Consider the following 27,345-nt stretch of genomic DNA (forward strand, 5'->3'; position numbering starts at 1 on the left):
TGGAATGGTGGCAACCCATCCTGGCCAAGCTCTACACCCATATAAATAATACAGCTCAAATGACAGCTGGCTGGAAATTGAACATCATCGTGCCAATTTATAAGAAAGGGGATTTATGGTTATTGTTGATTTTCTTTTTGTTCCTTTTGTGAATGATTCCATGGCCTTTGGCTAGTGCAATAAAGTTTATGATGATATATTCTAGATTATTATTATAATTTTATTGAATTGGTATACCACCCTTCATCCAAGGATCACAGGGCAGTTCACAACATACAAAACGAGAACACAAAATACACAATAAAACTAAAACAAACCAATAACCCCTCTCCCACACATTTTAGAATATTTAATCAGCCAAAGACCTGGTTACAGAGAATCATTTTTGCCTGGTGCCTAAATATATGTAATGAAGGTGCCAGGCGGGTCTGCCTGGGGACAGCATTCCTCCATATAGGCAGGGACTGCAGAAAAGGCTTGTTCAGATGTTGCTACCCTTCTGACCTCTCATGGAGGAGGCACACAAAGAGGAGCCTCACATGATAATTGCAGGGTCCAGGTCAGTTCATATGAGGAGAGGGAGTCCTTACAGTAATGTGGTCCTGAGCTCAAAACCAGAACTTTGAATTGGGCCTCAAAACTAATTGGCAGCCAGTGCAGACAGGCCAGGATCAGTGTAATATGTTAAAACTATATTGCCCTAGTGAACAACTTGGCCACCAAATTCTACAGAAGCTGAGGTTTCCAAATCATCTTCAGAGTCAGCCCTCCATATAACACATTGCAGTAATCTAACCTACAGGTTAGGCAACAGAAGTTAGGCTATCACATGTCCAGATGGAAGTGCAGCTCGACTGATGGAAGGGACTCCACTCCCTGAGCCCACCTGAGTTTCAAGGAGCGCAAGGGATCCAAAAGTACCCCGAACTGCATACCTACAAGGGAGTGTAACCCCAACAAGAGCCTGCAATCTCCCAACCACTGACAGTGCCTTAGTCTTACAGGATTGAGTTTCATTTTGTTGGCTCTTATCCAGTCCATTACCAAGACAAGATAAGGGATAAGACTGCTGTGGATAATCTCTGTGTCATGCAAAAAGAAAAAGAAAAAAGGCTGCCCCCTGTCTCTTTCTTAGGACACTTAAGAAATTATTTTATATTTTCATTTTAGCAGTTGCACTTACCTTTATTTATGAGGTGGCTGAGGGGCATGTGTGAAAAAAGTGTCCTCTTCCATCGTAATACAATTATCTCTTGGCAATCTGCAGCCTTCCCAGCCTGCACTTCCTCAAAAATCCATGATGTCCTGGACTGGCCTTTCCTGCAAGGATGGGCAGTAGAGTGCAGACCACCACAGATATGATTTGTAGAATGAAAGAAAGGACACTCACAAACACTCCTTGGCCACCTCAGAAGTCAGGTTAACACACAAAGAACCTGAATCTAATCCAAAAGAACTTCAGTTATATGCCTCCCCAATTTTGAGAATTTTCTAACGCAATTTCTTTTCTCTTTTAATTGATGGATAACTCCTATTACCCCATTTTTCCTGTATCTTCAGAAATATCAATCATCTGTTTAAATGTCTCTTGGGAAATATCAAAAATAAATGTTTAAAACACCAACCCAACAGAAAACAGAACTGTGTTCCAGGGGGTGGGTGGGTAGAATTTGAATAATTATGTTTTTACATAAATAAGCAACACATTATGCAGTAAACTGTGTTTTAAATATAGGGGTCCCGTTTGTACAAGCTATTGTAAGTAGACAAATTAGATGATATTAGATTATTTAATTTCTGTACCACTTAACAGAATTTTTAATTTTATATACTGCGTAATATAATTTCTCTTTCTTCACCCTCTGTCCTCCTCCAGCTGGAAAGGATGCAGCTCAGAATTTCCAGCAGGGTGAATCTTTAGCTAAGATGGTCTCTGGCCTCTTCAGCAGCCTCAGCTTTTGTAGCTGGAGTCAGCAAGGGCCCCACCCTCCCAGGCCAGGTGGGAAAAGGCCTGTAAGGAAGGGAGCAGGAACGAGCACAATGTCCCCAATATTAAGTTCCATTATGTTCAATGGTAGATTTAAGTATGTATTTAAATCTCCCTCCTATTAATATCAATGGAAGTATAAAATGCTCAGCTTTGATGGGATTGTGACATTCAGAATTCCCATTGTGTAGCAACATTTACTGCACAAAGCAGGGACTGATGCAAAAATGATCTAATGGTTTAAAAGTACTTTAGACGTCCTACATATTTTGATCCAGTTTTATAATTATATTTTTCTAAAAGAGACTGTAAGCTACAAAATAATGGGAGAAGTCAGAAAGACATCAATGCAAATACATCCAGGACTGTGCCAAAATTTGGCCCACAAATATTTTCAATAAAAATGCAGGGATGTTGATGTAGAAATTTTCATGAAATATCCCTAGTTTGCCTTTCTTTACACACTGTATACCTGTTTGCAACCATTTAAAACAACAGTAGCTATTACTGATACAAGAACAACAATAACAACAACAGAAAGTCATAGAAATTCATTCAGTCATGGATTATATGCTAATACCATATTGTTTCCAACCAGAAGTTGCTATGTGACTGTATCACTAAGACAAATCTGACTGAGGGAAATGCTTTCTCCCTTCATTCTGGATGATCAAACATTTTCATCCCATGATCCAGTCTCAGTTCTCAAAATGAAGAGAGTATATAGGGGAAAGCAAAGTTTTTAATTAACTGTAACCCCCTTCTCATTCTGGTTCAGCCCCAAATAAAACTTTAAAAAACAACACATTCTTAAATCAAGTCACAACGTACTATTCCTAGTCTAACCCCACTGAACAAATACATCACACCATAATATGTTGCCTATGTTGTAATTCCTTTATTATAGTGATAGAAAACTTTCTTTAAAATCTATGTGCCTTTGATTTCACTGGAGTTAATATAGAAAGCAGCACACCCATCAATATGACAAAATAACTGAATAACAGTTATTTCTTTACTTCCAGCTAATATGAGTTGGCAAATTGTTATTAAACTGATGTCTTGCACTATGAATGATTACCATATAGTAGTGGAGAAATAAAGTAACATATGTTATTAAGAACAGAAGACATATGGATTATGCCCAGAATAACTTAACTGACAAGAAGAATGGAAGATGAAAATGACAGACTATATGGGACTGGCGGAGATGACGGGCAGAATCCGCGACCAGGAGAAGGAGACAGTGGAAGAAGATTGGAAGAAATTTAAAAACTATCTTAATAAATATAAGATTAATGAATGTTAGATAGACAGGGGTTCTAAAAATAATGTGGCTTTTTCAGAGACCTTGATTAAGAAAAGGAATGGAATTATCGAAAAACTTTGGGAAATATGGGAATGGATTTGCTGACAGGAGAATTAAACTAGAAAACAGAACGGGGAGGTATGAGGAAGTCGGGAAAAATAGGTTGAGAAAATAAGATTGGAAATTATACTTGTTGTTTTTTGTTTGTTTTTGTTTTTTGTCTTTTATTGTAGTTGTTTTGTATTTGTATGTTTATAATGAAAAAGTTAATAAATATTATATTTAAAAAAAGAATAACTTAACTGACAAGAACTCAATGGCTAGAGGACCTTAATGAGTTGAACCTGGAACGTAGACCCACAAATCCATAGGCACCAGCTCCCCAGGCGCCAGGGTGCTTGAGCACTCACAACATTTCTCATGAAGGGGCCAGGCACCCAGAAATTGTGGTGGTGGGCGTGCGGGCATGCTGTGGGGTAGGTGGGTATGTGTTTGCAATGTCAGCAACATCTGTGGCCCTAGCACCTATAGTCACGGGCCAAGCCAGCATACCTGCATGAAGCTATCTATACATGTGAATACTCAGGCCTCAGAGACCTCTTAGGTACAGAGGAAAATAGGGCTGGTCACTAAGTTGCTTAGGTCCCTGGACATTTAGTCCTGCTTGGTCAAGTAGGTGTACCGTCTGCATCCTATGCTTCAGGTTGCAACATCTGTTGAGGCTAGGGATGGGCAAATCTGTCAGTTTTGGATTCTTTCAATGTTTCCTTTTTCCAATCATAAATAAAAGTCCTCATGAACATTCATGAGCTCCCCCCCAATTTATTTTAATATACATGCCTGTGTACAATTTTGCCTAATATACATATTTTTGAAAGCTATTGCCCCTTATATAAAGCATTTCTGTATGTTCTTTTGCCCAATATATGCATTTTATGCACAATTTACCCATTGTACACACTGACTGTCCAGAGTCCTGCATTCCAAAATTCATAGAAGTGCAAATTTCGAAGGATGCCTGTGTTTCAGTTTGTGTATTGTTTTGGAAAGTGCAAATTAGGTAAGCTCCCCTTTAAATGCAAACTGAATCCAAATTCTCCCCCATCCCAAGCTAAGGCCCTCCTTCCTATGCCTTCATCAAAGGGCAACTGCAGATGTTAACAAGGGGGAGCCTTGCCTGTGCTAACATTGTTATCTTTTAGCCTCTCAGAAAAACACTTTATTCATCCCACGCATTTTAAAATTCTGCTAGTCATGTGTTTTAGTATTGTTCAAGCTGTTTTACCTGCTGCTTTTACACCACTGATTTATTATACTGTAATGGTTTCCTGTGTTTCATGTCATTGTGAACTGCCCTGGGACTTAGATCATGAAGGCTGGTGTATATACGTTTAAATAAATATACCATAGAGGCTTCCACAGAAAAAATCTGAATTGCACTAATAATGAAAGTTAGCAATAGAATTTCTTTCACAGTCCACCTTCTTCTATTCTTTGGACATCTCTTTAGTAGCAAATTGCAGCTTAAAAAAAAAAACAAGAATTCAGTGTTCAGTATCATATTAACATACCATTGTGTTGTTATTCAAATCCATCTTCCCAGCAAATGGTCCCCATGTTGTTCCAACTGGAAGTTGTTGTCGACTCTGGATCTTGCGCTCTCCATCCCTCTGGAACACCTCCAATTCTCCTGAGAAACAAACAAACAAAAAGCCCATTGCTTAAAGTACCTCCACCTAAATTGGGGATGGGGAATCGGCGGTCCTGCAGATGTTGTTGAACCCTAACCCTCATAAGCCCAGCCAACATTGTCAGGACCACAGAGAGGTGATCTTGGGTCCGGGGGTATGGGGACTATGTCTTGAGGCCCTCCTTCTGCATATCCCCTCAAAAATTCTGTCAGTAGATAACAGAATATTTCAGTGCATATTTATTAATGAATGTATCTACTTTACCTAACCTACTTTAATGAAACGCAAAAGAAATATTTTACAATCTCAGGAAATTATGAATCATCATTGTATTTATAAAGGTTTTTCAAAAACTAATATTAAGAGCAGAAACCATCAAACATTTGCATAATTCAAACAAAGCGTCCTTTATTACAATAATAATGAATCACTTTATACTTAAAAAGGTAGTTTGCTTGAATGACTTCTTCCTTGCCTTCATTTTGGTGAACCTATCTTTTATATTGTCAAAAGGGATTTGCCTAGCTTACTTTCTGCTGAGAGCATAAAGTAGTTAAGTCTTTCTTGCCGTCCAGTAAATCTTAGGTGAACCTTTACCACTGGGCCGGGGAACTCTGGTATGCATGACAAATCCAGCCTTTCACCAAATTTCCTCTGGCCTTCAGCATCTGGTGCACGTGCATCTTGCCCTAGTCCATCTAGCCTTTCCCTTAGGAAAAACTGGGTGGCGCAAGAGCATAGGGTGCTGCTGCCAAAGGGCACCCAACAGCACATTCATTCATTCATTCTTTCATTGCCTGCCTGTCTCCCAAGTTGGGAATCAAGGCAACTTACAATATTTAAAACATCAATTGTAAAATACAGTATGCTAAAAACAAAGTAGCTAAAAACAATAAATAAAATGCACTACTGCAAATTCTTCCCTTGACACAGTCTATCCCTTTTAGCTCCACTCAAATGAAACACAGAGGAAGGGTACATGCCTCTGCATCCGTCACTGGATCTGGTCTGTTGAGGGATAGTGGAGATACTTCCCTTTGCCCAAAAATCCTTGCCCATAGAAGAAGTGTCCGCAATCTCTCATTAGTACCTTTTTTCTTTCTTTCTTTCTTTTTGCAACAGAGTAGGAACTTCCAGCCAATGGAGCCTCCCTCCAAGTTTATGCCAACCAATATCTGAACCAATTCTAACATGCAGGGTAAACTGAGAGTTCAAAATGAGCATGGCAGTCTGCATGTGTTCCAAACCCTCTAAAATCTCATTTTTGATTTTGCAAATTCCAAAAATAGCCCACTGAAAATTAGGCATGCTTCCTCAGATACTTTAAATCTGCATAATCATTGTGTGTGAAGTTATACTGATATATACTGGCTAAGGATCTGTGAAGAATAAAAATCATCTAATGTGGTGATAGTTTCAGACATATCTAAAAAGCAATGTGTGTACTAGAAGCCATTTAAGTAAGTATTATTTAAATTCAACTTGTATTTTCACAAAAAGCTCACAGACTGAGCAAAATCAAAATGAATTAGCAAGTGTTCTGAACAGTGCTGTGCTTTCACACCTAAACGTTTTCCAAGGAAAATGTGGGCTTGGGGTATATAAAAAACCCTTCAAGAAAATACTCTGCCTTACTGATGTTTCACATTTTTTCCATGTCTGTTCAGAGCTCCAAGATACTGCTGTTTCAGTATCTTCTAGAGTTTCTGCACTGTGTCATCGCAGCCAGTCAGGAATCAGAAAGCGAATGTGATGACATCATGGCATCACAAAACTAATCATATTTTAATGATCTGGTGATGTCACTTGCAAAATGAGCCTTCATCATTGCCCTCTCTCTCCTTGGATTGGGGAAAATACACCCTTACTGCTGAAGCAACCAGCTTGATGCTCTCCAACTTGCCAGAGTGCACCGGTGCTTTCACTGCCTACCAGCTTTGCTCAGCAAGCCTTTAACCTTGTTCAAGCTTGATCAGTGCAGGGACAACAAAAGCAGCAACGTAGTTTCCTAAATGTATTAATTCAGCTTTTCTTTGAAGGAAAAAACCCACCCCTCGCATAGTTACGTGTGACTAACTGAGGAACAATGTAAATGTACATTCAAAGTAGTCCATTAGGCTTCAATGTATTGGAGCCAGGGAACACTAACACAGTTGCTTCAGCAGCAGTGACCCATTTCCTCTCCTCACCCTCCTAGTCTACATCCTTGCAAGCAGTTTTGCACCCTTTTGCAAAAGGATGTGGAAAATAGCTAAAGGGGCTATGTACACTTTACACAAAGAGTTCAGTTCAGTTCGGTTTATTATGTTTTAGCAAACAGCCATTGCACACGCAATAATAAGAATAAGAATACTGCCATCAATAGTATTTCACATTTATACTCCCCAACCTTTAAAGTTTCACAAAAAAATAAAAGGGGTAATTTAGGACAAGCACCTGTCCTAATTTTTCCTCAGAACTTGATTTGAATTTAGCCTAATTTTTTTACAGAAAATTATACGTACATGTGTATATAGAGCAATGATTTCTTCTGCATAAAGATGAAACCAGCAGTATTTGTCTGCTTTAACACATTAAAAAGCAAGTATGTCTATGGACATGTCACATTTAACTGATACTAGGAATCATGAGAATCTTTGAAAACCCTTTAAAAAAATAATTCAGCCTCCCTTTCTGCCACTGACATTTTTCATTTGAAAAGGGTTCAGACTCAGTCAAACAGTGACTCCTTATCTATACCTGTGGATTTACAAGCAGGCCTGTCTTTTAATGGATTAAGAACGACAAACTTAGGGCAGATCATTCAGTGATAACCAAAGTTCCCAGTTGCACAGAACGATAGTATTCTTTTTTAAACAGGGAACAGTCATTAATAGCACCATTTCAAGGATGCTTAGGCAAGATACAGAGCAGCCAAAAGCAGCCAATAAGAGTGTTTCTGTTCTTCATTCAATTTTACTACTGAATTGGTCACCATATATGCTACAATTCTCTTTTTATTGTCACAGATTTAATAGCTCAAAAATAGGTTTCACTGCAACTGATGAATCTGCACTCTTAGATTTCAGCAATTCCAGGCATCTATTCATTATTACATTAGACCTCTTACATCGGACAACATGAATTTGCATCAAGGTCTGCAATAACAGAAGAGACAAATGTGCTACTGCCTTCAGTGTTAAGCAAAAATCCTTCCCTTGACATAAAAATTTTACTGCCCCCCTCCCCCCAAGGACATTATTGTGTAAGCAGGATTCAGCTGACTGGCAAACTGTTAACCAGCATTCAGTTGCCTTTGGCACACCATAAAAGAGTTAAAACTGGGAAATGACAGCACCCAATGAGGATGTCTCAATCTAACTTAAGGTAATCACCGTCCAATGCCCTCCATGCCCTAACACCCAAGTATTCAATACAGTGCCTGACATACCATGAAATCTGGTAGAATATTATAAAGCAAGATTTTGAAACTATATGTCCTATTTTCAAGTTCAAGGAATCAGGCAAATGTATGGAAATTCCCTGATTTTCCACAGGGTTTCATTTTCTCCTTCAAAGAAGGCGAATGAATATATTTAGGAAACTACATTGTTGTTTTTGCTATCCCTGCACTGAATTTCTAGAGGAAATCAATGCATTATTGAAATAAACAGAGGAAGCAAATGGGAAGATACTACTATAGTGTACTTATGCATTCAGTGTAGGGGTGGAATGACCAAGTCCAACTACGTTAATCTACTGAGGGGGGGGGCAAAGATTCCTGGGGTGGTAGCAACCTTACTTTAAGATATGAGGTGCCCAAGGGCCTTTTAGTAGCAGTGCTTCAAATGGCAGTGCAGCCACTCCAGCTATGTTTCTGAGACAACAATGTTCCCGGGAACATTCTGTCTCAAAAAATAGTCAAATGAGTCATGTTTCCAGTTAGAGAAACAGGAGGAAGAAGGCAGCTCCACCACCTCATATTTTAAAGTAAGATCACCACCATATTTTAAAGGGGTGGGGGATATATTCATCCCAGCAGGAATCAAAATATACTTACCGTTCATAGGCTGCAATCTTACGTGCATTTTTTGAAAATAAATTAATTATAAAACTGGGATCATGGATGTTTCATTTCAGCTGAAGACTTCACAGCAAAGTTTTTTCCCCTGCACACATTCTTCAAGACTATAAATATTTTGAGCTTGCTGAGTGCCGTTTGTGCAAAATATGTGAGACCCATAGTACACGCTAATCAATTTTGGTAAAAGATAATGCTGCTAGTGCTGTGGGCTGTTCCTCTTATCTTGTTGATATAGCATACTTTTAAAGTCTGTGATTACTCAAAGACTTATGATAGCTGCACTGTAAAAGAAGCCCCAAGTCATGGATCACTAGCTCAGCTACAAAACATCCCATGGCTTTTAAGATAATCAGCCCACCTTGGTAGATACTGGGCCAGAATGCAAGGCTTCAATTGTAGCAAATTCTTTCCTATGCTTCTATGGTATATATAAGAATTATACTGCATACATATATCCCTCCTCACTTCTTTTCACAAAATGCCAGGTATCACATTGAAGTATCTGACAATAATTTGTAGAATGAGGATAGTCAATAGCCATTATCCATGTTTGACAGATTCAGCAATAAATGGTGACTCCGATTAAAGTAAGCACAACAGAAATTATTTTTGAAACTGCAGTAACAGATTAAGTTTTTCTGCTGAAATTAAGTTTTAGATTACTGTAAATCATTGCAGCACTTAAAAGCCATGTCAGAATTGCATACAGTAAATATTACTTCATTTATGCTTCTGCAAGGCTTTCTTGAAAAAGGCATTTCATTCTGTGAAGTGACCCTCTACAGACTTGCCTTGCTAGGCTAGCTCTTCAAAATATCCCACCAGTTGCCACCTTCATCTTATTCCCCACTACCCCACAGCAGTCAACTCTTTGAGCCACATTAAACTATGGTTCAGAGAATAAACTTGAAATATGGCATTCTCTTTTCAAATACTGCAGTCAAACCCAGATAAATCAGGCTGGCCATTCAGTGATCTTATCCCTTCTGACTCTTTAATAAATCGAACCTTGTAAGTTTGCTTTGTAGGATGTTGTCACTAAATGAAATTGTGACCTTATCCGTTGCTTGAACTTATCCTGCTGACAACTACATTTATTGTGGGGATAAGCAAACTTACCAAAAAGCAACAACACACACACAACAAACCACACTACCCTACACTATTGATAATTATGATCTTTGTAGAGATGTATCTCTAGTAGATGGCGTGTGTTATTAGTAGATGGCATCATCTCTTGATAGTCTCCTAGTGATTTTACCCTGATGAGCATCTGGTCAAAGAAAAAATGTGCTCCATAGGTAAATGCTAGGGGCTACTGGCAGGCAGAATTAGAAGTTCATGAAGAAGAGGTACTGTGTGACAGCCTTGAATCAGAAGCTATTAGCCAAACACAAAGAGCCCCAAATTAGTGTGTAATTGTGCTGGAACAGATAACATAATAGAGGTGGCAAAAACAGTAACATTCTCCTTTCACAGGATTCAATCAGAATTCCACAGAACTGAGAAACTAGCAACTTTAAGGGCTGAGTTTATTGGCTTTTCTATAACAAGTTCCAATGCAAAGGTGACACAAGATTTGTTGTAGCAAAGAAAGCAATAACTTAAATTATGGAGATTCCCCCCCTACTTTTTGGGGGTAGAACATTTTATTGGTTTTATAATAAAATGACATTGATCAACTTAAAACCTGTAGAATGTCAGTCACATGTAATAAGGAAAACTGGGCATGGGCATTGTCAAATAACTGAACGCTGAATGCAAAGCCAAGGCTTCACCTATCAAAGACAGATGGTCTTCATGTCTTACTGTGACTGTATTCACCAGTTATGGCTTCCGGTTCCTGATTTCTCCCCAGCCAAAAAGCAGAGGTTCTGTATTAGCAACTGAGAATAATATGAAATGAAAATGCTACAGCAAGGCTTTAGAACTATAAATATGTACAGAGAGATTATAAGTCTTTAAACACCCATCAAATTTGAAAGTGCTGTATAAAAAGTTCACAACAGAGTTCAAATTGTGCCAAACAGCCATTTAAGTGAAAGCAAATATCCAGGCATATTCCTAAGCGATGAATAGATATGTGCCAGGACAGCTCTATTTACTAGGCACAGGATTGGGTTTCTAGGTCCATGTCTGAGCGGGTTTTTTAAATGTCCTGGTACTTTCTCCAGGAAAACCCACGTTCAGAACAAATGGCCATCGGGGTTTCCACAGTTTCCACAAAAGAACCACTCGGACATGGATATGAAAATCCTGAACCTGTGCCTAGGAAGTATGGCTGAGCCCTTAGAGGCGGTCACTTCATAAGCTGGATGTAAGAATGAGCCATCACATATCTTATATTGCAGATATCATCTCACATCAACTCATATTCAATGGAGCCAGTTCATATTCAGTCATCAAGGACTTGGGATGAATCAAGCAAAGAAATATCCAATGATGTACATTCATGCCCTTCATGCTCAACATTTATCTGTTGAAGCATGGGAAGTCCCAACAAAAAAATTATAATTTAGGCAGAATATTTGGACTATTTGATATGTATCTGTATAATGTGGAACATTTAATGTGATTTGATTTGATTGTTAAAATGGGAAACTTAATAAAAATGATTAAAAACAAACAAACAAACATTTAACTTTGGGAAAAGGCAAGTAAATGATACTTCTTTAGGAGAGGTTCCTAAAACCGATTGGTCAAGAAAATGCAGTTGAGCTTACTGTCCTAAACACAATTTATCACAATAAACTTCTTTAATTTAAATGCATATAGAAGCAAGGCCTTGAAGTAAAGAAATGATCATATATTGCACTTCTCTGCATTTATAAATACTCAAACTATGAAATGCAGTCAGTTCTAACATGGATTATCACGGATTTTGTGCATTTTTTAAATAAAAAAGCTCCTAAAACAAGCCAACTTTCTATGTTAAATAATATTAGCTATCAGTGTACTCAGAATATGTTTTTAATGTCGATATTTATGCTCAAGTCTGAAAAATTAAAGAAGTATATTTTTAGTTCAAGGAAATATGTAGTAAGGGAAGATCTTAAGAGTTCCATTTCTTGTGTCAAAGTCCGTAGAGGCCAAAAGCTAAAATCACCAAGCATTTATTTTATTACACAGTTGCTATTTAAAAGATGCTATACTAACAGCAAAGTCCTTTGGCAGAAGTAGATTGAAAGCACAAAGATTAAATTAATGCCTATCATGTAAGGTTGCAGTTGACAGAGCTCTTCTCGCATTATTCACAACAGGTGTATTTCTTATTCCACTGAAGGCAAATACAAAAAGCCTCTTTGAGTTAACTAGGAACATGAAGACACCCAACATACGAATAATGCTACAATAACGTAGGACATGCTTCTACACGATATGCACCTGTGCTATGACAAGAGAAACCTACACAAGGATAGATCGTTATTGTCTCCCACTCAAGTCCAATGGACACCCCCAGAAAGGACTTATTTTGATTTAACGTAATAATAATTGCATGTAGATTTTCCAACAACAAAGTTGAGTTCAAAATGATTCACAACAAATATATGTTTTCTTCATATAGTATAAAGAACCAACCAAGGGAATAACTTCAACAAACAATTCTAAAACAAAAGTTCTTGCAGTCAATGGAGATACAAACTCTTGCCTTGTTTTCCTGTTTTCAACACCCACTAGCCATGATGGCTATGCTCTCTCAGAGGCAGTATGCCTGTGAATACCAGCTGCTGGAAATCATAAGTAGTAAGAATCTTGCTTTTGAGCTTCCCATAGGCATCTGGTTGGCCACTGTGAGAGCAGGATGCTGGACTAGATAGGCAGTTACCCTGATCCAACTAGCTCATATTCTGATGTTCTCTTTTCTAGAATACTTGCACATCCCACAATCACATCTGGCAAGGGCAATCTCAATTTTGAGTTAGTTTCATAGATTATAATTCAACTCACCCAACTCTTGCTAACACATGGTTAGTGAAACATCTACAATACAAACCTCAGTAGGCTCTACAAAACTACAAATTGCTTGGCTATTATAGGAGAAAGTCCTGGGAGTATAACCAGTTGCAATTTTGAAGAGCCATAGTTCACTGACAGAGCGCTTGCTTTCCATGCAGAAAATCCCAGATTTAACCTCTGGCACCTTTGTCTTACCCTCAACATACTGGATCTGACAATAGAGTGAATTTATATGCAAGGTACAATGCTCACTGGATTGCTTTGCCAGTCTGATCTTTTAATTAGCAAAGACATTTTGATGCCACCAATAGGCTCCCAAGAGAGAGTAAACCATGGAGCGCTGATATGTCCACAAACACAGAATTCTTTTGCAGAGTAAAACAATCAGAAGCCTGCTAACTAAGACTACCCATCAACCCACTTTTCAACATGCATTCATGGGGCTTGTGAACTGGCGTTGAGGAAAGTACAAATTATATTTTACATTTGAAATTAATGTTCTTTTTATACCCCCCAATTCTGAATTTTCTCTCTCCTGAATTTAACATTTATAAATTGTATGGTTTCATTTGGTCCATAATAGAAGTGAAACAATTACTGTAAGACTAGAGTCAAACAATAATTCAATACTCCATACTTAGGAAAGAGCTATAGCTCAAAGCGGATATGACAGTAACAGTAACAGGTTCAACCCACAGTATTTCCAGGTAGGGTTTAGAAAGGCATCCCATCTGAAACCCTAGAGATCTGTTTTCAGCCACTAAAGCCATGGTGCCCATGGACATACAAGTGCCTGCAGAGGCATCCCTTAATGCCCACAAGGTCTGTACCCCTGAGGAAATTAGGCTTGAAAGAAACAGTCTGTTTTAGACACACACACACACCAAAAAAGGCTGCAGAGTGTACATGGTGCCCACAAGAGTTTTTCCAGTTTGCTAATGTGCCTGTAGCCCCCCAAAGGCTGCCATATTCTGCATTAGATAATACTGAGCTAAATGGACCAATGATATACCTTGGTATAAGGCACTTCTTATGTTCCCCAATGCTTGTTTTTAAGAAAATATTATTTTGCATCTCTGGAGAAGAAGAAAAAGGATAATTTTCAAATAACAGCTTGAAAGGGGAGGGAAACCTAGTAAGTGTCTCCTGCCATTTACTGCTTTGCTTACTGAGTGGATGGTGAGGAAACCTGAAGAAAATATCCTGGCATGCAGCGGAAGGTATCTAGAGTGGTTGGGTTCTCACTCTTGTTCCTCCTGAGAGGGTTAACCTGATGCTTCAAAATGACGGAAAAGACTCCCAATTATATTGTGACACTGCACAGACCTAGCAGGCTGAGTAGTTACTTTATCCCGTTACATGCAGTTTGTGCAGCCTTTTTCAAATGCTCTCTCTTCCCTTCTCCCATTCTACACTAGCCCCCAAGCCTACCCATTCTCATAACAAATACAGATGATACCGAAATGCCAGACTTGGAAAGTTCAAGCTGGTGATATTACTGAAGAGGTTCCCCACCCCCACTCCCGATAAGATCGCCATCAGCTCTTTGCTTTGCTCCTTTCCTCAGCAGAGGAGCAGCTGCCCCTGATTAATGTCCCTTTCTGCTGAGATTTCCCCCCCTGATAAATGCAAAGACACTTCACGCTCCTGACTGTTGGTTCTGTTACCTATTTTGAGAACATATATATATATATATATATATATATATATATATATATATATATATATATAGTAACAGCACCCTGAAACTATGTACAAACAATGATTTGGATGTAATTATTATTATTATTATTATTATTATTATTATTATTATTATTATTATTATTTATACCCTAGCCACTCTGAGCGGCTTCCAACAAAATATTAAAAATACAATAAATCATCAAACATTCAAAACTTCCCTAAACATACACAGGGTCATTTTGAAACTGGAGTTCATTACCTTCGTTTAATATATATACTCCTCTCACTTCTTCTCTTAGGGTTTTCTGTACTATAAGGTATGTTAAATGTTCTACAAAAGTCTTGAAATGTTCTACATATGTATTGAAAATAAGTGTTATTTTATTTAAAACAAAAAAAAAATCCTTCCAGTAGCACCTTAAAGACCAACTAAGTTAGTTCTTGGTATGAGCTTTCGTGTGCATGCACACTTCTTCAGATACACAGTATGTATCTGAAGAAGTGTGCATGCACACGAAAGCTCATACCAAGAACTAACTTAGTTGGTCTTTAAGGTGCTACTGGAAGGAATATTTTTTGTTTTGACTATGGCAGACCAACACGGCTACCTATCTGTAACTGTTATTTTATTTGACATTGAAGTAACACATACGTAGTTTACAATTACACATGGTAACTAACAAAAAGTTGTGTTCAAATTTTGGGCAATTGGTGACAATCAGTTTCAACCACAGTGTCTGTTCCTAGCTATCCTTCTACCCATACCACTCTACAACAAAAGTTACTTTGTATAACCCAATATAGTATCATAACTCTTTATGGAGTATATCAACAAAATAAAAAATAAGCATTTACCAATATATACTATTAATAGGTAATATATGAAAAAAGAGGAAAAGCAATGAAATAAACCAGCCAGCCAAATGTGCATATGACTTATAAAATGATCTCTCACTCTTTCTGTACTGACAGTGGCCTGGTTTGCATGTCACATTAAACCATGGTTTAACGTGAATGATCTGCTGCTCCTGTGCTGCCAGAAAACAAGCCATGGTCTGGCTTGTCATTACATCCAAACGCAGACTTGTGATTTATTTATTTCTCAATCAACCTTGGGTGGTAACCAACATTTGCTCTTGGTTTACCACTCACTGTTTATTTGGAGGATGTAATGACAAGGCAACTCCTGGCTTGTTTCCATGCAGCACTTACAGCAGCAGGAACAGGGCAGAAATGAAGCACTTGCAATCTGGGCAGCATGCACCAGCTTTTAACTATGGTTTAATGTGACATACAAACTAGGACACAGGCTGTATGACTGCATATTCTCATGGGAATTACCATTATTTTAATAAAGTGTTCTGTGTTCTGTTCTGTGTTCTGTTTGCCCAAAAAGTGATCATTGCCTTTTTTCCTCTGCCTCCCTGTCTTTAACAATAGAGATTAGTTAAGACATAATCATAACATTCCATTTTTATTTGCACCAGTCCTCAATTGACAGTTTTGTGACTTCCAGGTTTCTGCAGCAATGACTATCAGCAATAACACTATCCCACCAACACCTTATTTTCCTTTCCCACACGTTTTCTCAGGCATATAATATTACCTGTTGCACAAATATAAATTAATTGCTTCTAATTTCTTAAATTGTTTTTAGTATTTCACACCAAAAATTTGCATGATTTTGCAACTAGCAAATATCAACCAGGTATAAATTTAGCATTAGAAAGGACTGTGTTCAGGGGCTACTATATATCTATGATGCCTTGTCAATTCACTTAAAACAGAAGTATCTTTTGTCACCTTTCCTTTCTGCAACTCTGTAGATTAAAGTCACAATCTACTGGAAATCTTTCATGCACAGGGTTCGCTGAAAAAGAAAGTGGGGTTATTTCAATGAAGCTTCTATATTAGAACTTTCCAGTGAACTGTATCTTAATTTGTTTTTTCACTAACAAGATACACACACTTAAAACGGTTAATTTTCTGCCCCAAAAGGTCTTCCTGGAACCCCTTCTTTTTCTTCACTAAATCTGCACAAAAGTCAGAGTTTCTGAATTATATATGTATTTTTTCCCCTTTTGCAATATGTTAACAGAAAATGGTAATGTATAACCTAACTTTATTCCAATTAAATGTATCTGTAGGGAACATTGACAAGTAAGGTATAAATAACATATTAAGACGATCCAAGCTACCTTCTTTTGAAAGAAATACAGGACACAAAACCTTTCATAAATTAAGTTGTAGCATTACACTAATATGGTGGTGACCACTGCTCAACATGACTGCTTATTTGCTAAAGAAATGGAATGACTCATATGAGTTAGTTGATTCACGGCATCAACAAAATAGTACTACAGTTCTTTACAGGGTGCAAGATATAAGTATTCACCATTATTTCACCCTAATATGTCCCATATGATGCATTACCAAAAGGTTATGCTATGGTAACAACGGGGAAAGTGAGTTTCTGGACTGGGGCTGTCATGTTTAAAGAACTTTTCTACCTAGGAACACCTATGTAGAAATTACTTCTACTCAGTTAACAGTCAGAGTTTTAGTATTGTCCTTAATTAGTGATGCAATGTATGCTTATAAAAATTAGACACATTTTGATGTTTTAGCAATGTCAGGAATGATCTTTTTATGTTGCTTTGTTTTTACTGGCTACCGCTTTGAGTTCAGTTTGGTAGACAACGTAGAGAAAGAAAGGACTTCACACAAGTCAACCATTATGTAGAGCACATGCTTTACATGGATGTGACACCACATTCAAACACTTCCAGTTAAAGGGCTTCTGGTACAGTGATTGGAAATGACATAGTAGTGGGATATTCTGGGCCAGAATTGCCCAGTAGGCAATACTGGGCCAAATAAACAGTGGTCTGACTTAGTATACTGCAGCTTCATGCACTATTTGCCTTAAGACGTCAAGGCCAATCTTCCTGAAAGCATTTTCACAATGTAATAAGCTACCTTGAAGGTATGAGAGTTATATTATTGAAGGTTTTCAATACAAAGGTGAACATAAGAAGAGCCTCACTGTGGCCAAACAGATGCCTGTGGGAAACCGTCAAGTGGGATCTGAATACAAGAACACTCTCCCCCTTTATGGCCTTTAGCAACTGGTATTCAGAAGCATTACTGCCTCCAGAAATGTGGTTTATAGAAATGTAAGGACACTGAACATACAGGATATCTTGCATTAGGACAGAGGGTTCCCCAGATGGTCTCGTACAGCTTCAATGATTATATGATCTCCGGTGCACCATCATATGATATATTAACTCAGAAGCAAAACAGCACTAGGAACACAAAAAGCTGCCTTATAATAAATCGAAACACTGGTTCATTTACACCATTGCCAACAGCAACTTTCTAAGGTCTAAAGCAGAGGTCTGTCCAACTCCTGCTGGCTGAGATCCTTTTAATACCAAGGGTATTCTGCAAACCAACCATCTGGTCTACTGTTGAGCTATGGGGAAGAAATGCCATCAATATGGAAGCTGAACAAGTTCAAAATTAATGTTTGGCACTTATTTCCTAATAGCTTTTCTTATTGTACACAGAAGGCCTGGAAGGGGGAAGCGATACAATTATTTATTTTTGCATTGGTAGCCACTTCCTACTAGAGAATGTTCCTACTGTGTCAGCAATCACTTATTCCCAAAGCTGTGAGGACCTACATAGGGAACAAGATGTATCTTCTCACATTTCTGTCAACAGTCCAGAGCTTGGCATAAATAGTGCTCAGTTGAAACACATTACAAAACAAGATACCAAGTGTCTGACAAAATCATTATTTCACTGAGAAGAAATATTATTATACTGTCTGCATGGCAATAAAAAACTTCTCAATCTGTTGTAGTCATAAAGCATATTCAACCAGGTGTGTGGAAATACATATAGTACAGTATCTCAGATATTACCAATATGAATATAAAGTGACAGATTTGGTTCTGGTGGCGTTTCACCACACAACCACCCTAGACTAGCAAGGGAGAGATACATTCAACAGCTGTTTCTATGCACAGATAGCATGCTAGATCATTAGCCCAACATACAGGGGTGGACTCAGAGGTACCTTATGGACTGTGAGACACATTTGGATGTAAGGTATCTACATATCAAAGGTTGCAATTTTATGTGCACACACTTGGGAAGAAATTCCATTGGAATTAATGGAACTTATGAGTAAATGTGGATGGGCATGAGCAGCATGAAACCCAATTTTATAACACAAGATTTTTACTTCTCCTTTGTGAATAGTTTTGTTTAGTAAACCTCTTGTCTGAAGCAAAGGGGAAACTTCACATAGCCTCAGTTTATGGAACTCCAGCCTCAGGCAGCAGGAGTTATTTTGTTCACTGCTATTAGGAAAAGACTCCCCAATGTTTTTTTTTTTTAAACCTTCTATTCATTTTTTAAAATTATAATAATAATAATAATAATAATTATTATTATTATTATTATTATTATTATTATTATTATTATTATTATTATTATTTACTTATACCCCACCAATCTGGTTTCCCCAGCCACTCTGGACGGCTTCTAACAGGAGATTAAAAATACATTAAAACATCATTAAAAAAAACTTCCCTAAACAGGGCTGCCTTCAGATGTCTTCTAAATGTCAGATAGTTGTTTATTACTTTGACATCTGATGGGAGGGTGTTCCACAGGGTGGGCGTCACTACTGAGAAGGCTCTCTGCCTGGTTCCCTGTAACTTCACTTCTCGCAGCGAGGGAGCAGCCAGAGGGCCCTCAGAGCTGGACCTCAGTGTCCAGGCAGAGCGATGGGAGTGGAGATGCTCCTTCAGGTATATTGGGCCAAGGCTGTATAGGGCTTTAAAGGTCAGCACCAACACTTTGAATTGTGTCCTGAACCATACTGGGAGCCAGTGTAGGTCTTTCAAGACCGGTGTTATATGGTCTCGGCAGCCACTCCCACTCACCAGTCTAGCTGCTGCATCTTGGATTAGTTGTAGTTTCCGGGTCACCTTCAAAGGTAGCATTGCAGTAGTCCAAGTGGGAGATAACCAGAGCATGCACCACTCTGGCGAGAGAGTCTGTGGCAGGTAGGGTCTCAGCCTGCATACCAGATGAAGTTGGTAGACAGCTGCCCTGGACACAGAATTGACCTGTGCCTCAATGGACAGCTGTGAGTCCAAAATGACTCCCAGGCTGCGCACCTGGTCCTTCAGGGGCACAGTTGTCCCATTCAGGACCAGGGAGTAATAATCACCCCATCCAACATTCCCATCCCCCACCATCCAAGCACAGGTTCCTTGTAGAAAAACATTGTTCCAAAGTGTCAGGTGCAAGTCCAGTGAGTGGCATCGTGAATGATAGTCTATTGCATGTGTAACAAAAAAGACCCCCCAGTATTGATGCTAGTGCTGAACCTGACATCAGTGCTCTTGTGCCAGTGCTTCTCAGATCTCTGCATCTCAAAATCTTAATATAGTGCTAAAGAACATCATGCTATTAAAAGCATGTGCACATTTTTCAAAAGGACCTGTTCCATTTTTACTTGCAATTTATATAGCACCTTTCACTATGTACAGTAAGTGGCTAATGAAAAGAGGCGAGCTTCACAACAATCTTGTGAGGTTCATTGACATTTTCATTTCACAGAAAGTTAATCAAGGCTAAAATATATTTAAAAGTTTCCCAGGGTAACATCAGAAGTCCATGGCAGAGATAGTACCTGAACTTGGGTATTCTAGATCCAAACTCACTCTTTTTCTAATGAGCTAGTAGGCACATTCAAGGAGGTTCAGATGGTCTAGGGCAATTATACAATTCCACATCATTTCTAAAGTCATGCACAGAGGTCCATGCACTAAGTCCTATATTAAAAATCTGTTGACTGTTTCAAGTTATTTCCCAGTTACAATGTCTAAATATAGGCACTAGTATTTTTTAGGTAACTTTTTAAATAATACTATCCACCAACAAGACTCCTGTGTCACCATTGTAAACAGTTTGTTCAAAAATGCATAGATGTAATGGAAGGTACATTATGTAAACACAAACTTCAACTTATATGGATTGTAGTGTTCTTTACATATAGCCTAGACAAACTCCTGATTAATATTACTTATTTTTCTCAAGCCTTATGGTAGACATTAGGCTTTAGTGAAAAATGTATCATCACACACTGTGCCAAATAGCAGGTCCATGAACATAGCTTAGTATTTTTTTCCCCTTCTCATATCTGCCCTAGAACCCTTTTGACTGACATTCTTTCCAAAGGATTACTGTCACAATTCCTAAATTCATTTTGAAGGATAATGCCCATTATTTGTGGTTAGTGTAATAAAAGAAATAAACTATGAATCATCTATAGCAGAACAAAAAGCAGTGATTTCAGCAACTTTCTGGTTAAGTTACAAGAAGCAGGAAAGTGAGGAAAATGCACTTTTTGATGAGAGATTACGTAGTCTTTACAATCGAGAAAATTTGGTTGCGGTTGCAGCAGAGGAATGTGATATGAAATTTTACAGTTGAAGGAGAAATGTCACAGTATTTTGATAAGAGAGCAATGAACTTTTTTTCCCCTTGTGCCATTATCAGGGTGAAGTGAGCAAAATGCATCATTTATAACCCCCAACTCCACTATTATCTGCCGGTGAGACACTTGTTTTAAAACACATAAGGACCTTCCCCCCACCTCCAAGAATAAAGCTCTCTATGAGGCACAGCCTTCCTTTAAAGCCATGAAAGAAAGTTGACACTTGTGTGGGCCTAAGTTTCCAGGCAACCACACAAGGGCACTCATACACCCTCCGGGTCAAACCTCATCTCTCCACCACAGCTTCCATTCTCAAGTAAAGAGGAAGCATACAAACAGTATATATTTCCCTTTGATCACAGATACAATCAAAAACTGAGGTGGAAAGAAAATCCTGTAATGTTGAAGAAAGGCACTGTACTTGACTTAAAGCATTTCTTACTTAGCATACTCTTCAAAAGAGAGGCAAACTAAAGAAAGTTTCTGAAATAAAGGTTTTCTTTATACCTTTGGATACATCCTGGACTGTAGTCTGATTTGTCCTGCTTGCATTTCCTCTATTTTACTGATACTGTGAGAGGTGTGCAGGGTTTTCCTTCATACAAAATACAATCAGAAATATGTAGACTGATATACATATAACTATTATAAGTTCATATTGCTAAAATAATCCTAAAATGTCTAATGAGGATAGTAAGATGTACATGTTTCCCCAAGCAACTGAAATTTCTGAAAGACAGGAAAAACTCTGTATCAATTCTACATTATTACAAAATTTAAAAAGTTGGCTGCAGCATGATAACATTAATGAACTGCAACCCCTGCCATGGAAGTGCTGGGTACCCAGTGGTGTAGTGGTTACTTCTGAAGGACAGAAGCTCATCATGACAGCCCCACCCTCCACAATAGCCACCCCCCAACGGAGAGTTCTAAGTGCAGGGAGCTGTATTTATCCATTTAATATTATATATTATGATCAGTAAATATAGAAAAGTAAGCTGACCTCATTCTCTGACTTCTTATATGCTAATACGTCACAAACAATAGTAGGACCAAGTAGAGATGTACTCTGATGGGTGTCACATTTACTGGGAATACCAGACATTCTCAAAGAAGCACCCCTCCTCAAATTCTGAAACTCCTTTTCCCCGCAGAAAAAATCAGCACCAACACTTTCTAGTTTTCAACACCAAGTGATCTTTCTCCCTTCCCTTCCCTTCCCTTCCCTTCCCTTGAATTTTGTGTTTCCTGCACTCTGCACTTGACTTGTTCTACTCTATTTTAGCATTTTTGATTGATGGTTGTTTATAAAAAGGTTATGTAAATGTGTGAGGGATTTCAGTATGTATCTGAATGATTTTATTGTTTGACCCAGCTATTTTGCCTGGGAAGTGGTTAGTAGGTTTTATAAATAAATCAACAATAAAACGTGAAAGCCTTGTGATCACCTCATGGTCTTGTTATAGTAAGGAGGGTCCATCAGTTACCCTGGCACCTCAGAAGATGGTTTTATCACTCTTGCTCTGAAAAAAGTCATACAGCTGCACTCCCACATTGCACATGTTGTCCTAATTACTAGAGAGATCTGGATGAGAAATGCAGCAGAAGCCAATTTCACATATAAGGACATCTCACCAGTGTTACTGTGGCAGGAGTAGGCTGTGAAGTTTCCCTACAGCAGCCAGTTCTGCAGCTACTTCTGGTTTATCCACTCTTTCCTCTGAGTGAATGAAAGCAAGAATAACCTGTAGCCTTAACACATTCGCATATCGAAAATTAGGCAGTGCATCTCTATGTGTGAATAAGCCCACTGGCTTTGCTCCCTGTCATTTATACCATGGAAGGAGTGCAAAATGCTGACATCAATCACAGATCAATTGGTCAACTAGTCAAATCAATTTTTACAGAAGCTGAGTAATTTTTTACAGAAGCTGAGTACATATGATATAAGGAAGTGTCGTTCAAATATTTGTGAGGAAGGGGAAATATTTTAAGAAATTAAGGAATCATAACATCATAGAATTGTAAAGTTGGAGGGCACCCCAAGCCCATCTTGTCCAACCCTGTGCAATGCAAAAATCTCAGCCAAATCATACATGACAGATGGCCATCCAAGCTCTGCTTAAAAACCTGCAAGGAAAGAGAGTCCACCACCTGTTGAACAGCTCTTTCTGTCAGAAACAAATAAGTAGTATTAAGCTGGTGTACTATGTATGGAGTGTTAGTGGAATGGAAATACCTCTGGTGGAGCACACATCATGCTCCTTCTTTGGTAGTTTTCTATCTTTGGTCCCCACCCTGCACTCAGCTCTCACCTGTGGCTCCTAGAAGCTGTCAGCATGTGACAGCAGCCACAGTCCAGGAATGACTTTGACTGGCCAGGTGAGAGTAGCCAAAGGGTCTCAAACCCTCATGAGTTAGGAACTTCCCCTGCATGTGAAGACAGGCTCTAGTGGATTGAGTGGACAGGACCAGCAGCGGATCCAATGGTCAAGAAGTCTTCAGCATGTGCTGTGGAGGGAAGTCAGGGGCAGATGGGGCTCGTCAATCTGGGAAGGTAGCCCATCTAGGAGAACAAAAACTCAGGATTTCACCGCCAGTGCTACACCAGAAATTGTGGCCTTCTATTGGCATCACCCCTGCTATTCCCATTAAATTGTAATAATATCAAAACCTAGGACCAAAGACCAGGAATCACACTCAGCGGCAACACTCTTGATTTGCAACTGAAAGCTATATACTTTTTTATAATGTTTATTTAATTTTATGGGTCTCATTTAAAATTTATCCCTTGTGACCGAGCAGGCTAGGAATCAAACTAAGTAAATAAATTGGATGAACCAGTGGGATCTCTTAAGCAGTACCCATGGGGAAAGCACTGGAAAAATCACTGAGAAACATTGAGTGGTGGGCTTATTTTTGCCCGTTCCTGCATACAGAATGCCAGAGTTTAGCAGTTCCCGCGCAAAGTTGTGGCATGAGGCATAAGGTTTGAATGGCAATATCTAGCTTACAAATTGTTTTCTTTGAGGGAGGTTAAGTTTATGTTTCAGCTTTCATCAAGTTTGCCCAGTAAACCTTGGTCAAAGATCAACAGTCTCTCAAAAAATAGTAATCACAGTAATCACTTCATAGTTATCACAAAATAACATAAGATACTAGGTTGACGGCTACACAATAATTTCATTGGAAGCAATGGTAATTACACAGTAAATCGTGTTAACGCTACTGCATTATCTCCTAACTGTGCAATTAACTCATGTAAGTACTGCATGCTACGTTTGGGAAGTTGCTGATGCCACACTTCTGGATCATAATTGCAAAGATAAGATAGAAACTTTCTTTAAAAATGATAGTGTGGCTAATATTATTCTACGGCTGCATCTCCCACGTAGAAGAAAAGATTGCTATCAAGCTACTATGGAGATTGATGACTCTGAAAATATGGGAGCAGCAGGATGTCATCTGGAAAAGAAGCATAATATTGTTTCATCTATGATACAGGTTGTCATTCTGTTGCCTATTGGTTTATAGAGTTGTCTGCCAAATGGTTTTCCGGTAAATACTTAATCATCTTCATATCAGACAAACATGAGTTGAGGTGCAGTTATTCCCCATCCATTCATGTTTCCCAACTCTAGAATGAAGCTTTCCCAAACATTCAGAATATAGCACGTTTCCTCTTCTCCCTAATGCTCCATCATCCTGTGTACCTCTTCCCCACCCTGTAGAAACCTGTGACATATCTGCCAAGATGTGGGTGCAAAGGTTTCCCAAAAAAAGTGTGGATTACTCAGAAAACATGTGAATGGCATCCCACTTACTTCCTCCCCAGCCACCCTTCTTGCTTCAGCTGCCACGACCCATGGGTGAGGCAGTTTGATAACCAGCAGAAATATTGCCCAAGAAACACAGAGATAAATCAATTGCTTCAAAAGATAAATATTACAATATTTCCCTTAATGCTATCACTGGCTTTTTTTAAAAAAAAAAGGGAGGGGGAGAGACAGGATTTATATTTTCTAATAGCCTCCAGCACAGTGAGTATCAGGGCTAATGGGAGTTGTAGTCTAAACAGCCATAGACCAATATAAGGTTGGGAAAAAAGAAGTGTACTGATGTAAAGAGGTGGCAACCCTTGTCAGAGCAATATATTATATGGCAAATTCTCAATCTGCTATTGATTTAATGCCCTCAAGCTCCTTTCTCGCTACCTTTACTGGTATCTCCCTAACTCCCAAGTGATTCCACAGAAAGAATGAGAATTAAAGTATGGTGGCAAGAGAGAGACCACATTCAAATAAATGTGACACCACCCAATTCAATTTTTCTTTCTCTCCATGATGAGTGAGAGAGGGATGTGATCTTGTGCAGACTAATTCAAGGTTTACAGTTCTCATTGTAAGTCCTATAAAGGAAGTGGTCCTCCAGATGTTGCTGGACTTCAGCTCTTATCATCCTGACCTTTGGCCATGCTGGTTGACTCTGATTGGAGTTAAGAGTTCAACAGCTCCCAGAGGGCCATGGGTCCACTGCTATAAGAGTGGACCCAGACTCATGACTAAGTTCTCATGACTAAGAACTACAATCTTATACATCTACTCAGAGATAAGCCTACTGAGTTCAATAGGGCTTGTTCCCAGGTAACAGGAGGATTGCAGTCTTAGTCTTGATCCAACCCTAATTATTTGTGTACTTCTCTAGTGTCATACTTTAATTGTACTCATGCAATTCTTTACTCTGAAATTATTTATTTCCTTAGATGTTCACTGGGCATTCAAAATCCACACAGCAAAATAAATCTGCGAGACACCATTATATAACACACTTTCTGAGTTTTAGGCAGATATTAAAAATTCAATACAGCATTTTATGCACAAGCAACTGCGGCCCCCTTTTACCTGCAAATTCAGAATTTATGTAAAAATAAAAATAAATGTTTATGGGATACTGCAGTATCTTCCTTTGTCGTGTATATTTTTAGATGCAAGCACGTATTTTCTTCAGTTTTTTTCCGACTTTCCCCTTTTCACTACAATAATTTTTCAAAGCGCTTTCTGAGGTTTTGAGCACCTTTTCTAAGGGCAACTCCACCTACTTTTTAATCTCCACTCATACTAGTTATGTGGTTATAAGAATACAAAGGAAACGGCATTATATCAGTGCATGACTCATTTCCAGCAAATCAACACACACACTTTCGATTTTTCATGCATGGGAGATGTGTAAAACTATAGACGTTTGGGCCTTTAAAGGACAAAATCAAGGTATTTGTAAGCATTGTATCAAAAACCATTACTGTTGTTAAAGCTAATTTTAGCAAATCAAATGCCATGTGATTTGGTAGGCATTAAGAAAGAATATACAAGGGACAGATTCTGGCCTGAGTTTGTGCTGCTCAACAATGTAAAATCAGCTTAGCTAGCTCCTGAGAATTCACGCAAGATAGGTGAATTATTGGATGATGCTGGATCAGTGTAAGTTTATGTTCCCACTCCTAAGCATATGATGGGAGTCACATCCAAGAGACCTTGCCTAGAGGACATATAATCCGTTATAGAGGACAAAGCAAAAACTAAAAACTGGGAAGGGGCGTGTGATAAAAATACTATTCAGCTTCTGTGACACAAAGTTCATGTTAGACAGTCAGATACTCCAATGTTTCTATAGATCAAGAGGGTTTCACATTATACCCATAGCTAATAAGTAACAGGCATTAAAAAGTAGCCAGCATTATATAAAATCAAGGAAAATATATAATGTATACTTAGGATGGCAATTATTTCCTTCATCCAAGCTCCACCAGTGCCCATTTAACAAAAATTCACTCCTCTATTGCTTTAATTCCACTATTATTTCATAAGCTTATGGGATCTTTGTAGCATTTAGTTTGCAAAAAGCAGGAAGAAAGTATTATACGCAAAAGCTAAACCCATCAAACTCGTTGAAAGTAATCTGGGTAGTTAGAAAAACAGCTTCTTTGTAGTTGGCTCTGCTGCCCACTTCCGCACTAAGGGCACCAACTAATCAAACTGATAGTGAATATAAGATTGGAAACAAAAGAGCTTCATAAGGTTTGTTTAACTGCCCCACCACCGCCTAAAGAACTTTAAGGGTTGGGGGGAAGACATC

General features: G+C 38.5%; 1 protein-coding gene across 10 annotated transcripts in view; it reads right to left on the bottom strand.

The window, feature by feature from the left end:
* ZFPM2 (zinc finger protein, FOG family member 2) overlaps window positions 1–27,345 on the bottom strand; it is a 462,794-nt gene that overhangs the window by 182,047 nt on the left and 253,402 nt on the right. For all 10 annotated transcript variants that reach the window (XM_081918678.1, XM_081918676.1, XM_081918674.1 and 7 more), the window contains one exon: window positions 4,868–4,986. In XM_081918678.1, the coding sequence (XP_081774804.1) occupies window positions 4,868–4,986 (119 nt within the window). The remainder of the gene's footprint in view (window positions 1–4,867; window positions 4,987–27,345) is intronic.

This window comes from Podarcis melisellensis, assembly GCF_964234715.1.
Source record: "Podarcis melisellensis genome assembly, chromosome: 7".
NCBI classification, from domain to species: domain Eukaryota; kingdom Metazoa; phylum Chordata; class Lepidosauria; order Squamata; family Lacertidae; genus Podarcis; species Podarcis melisellensis.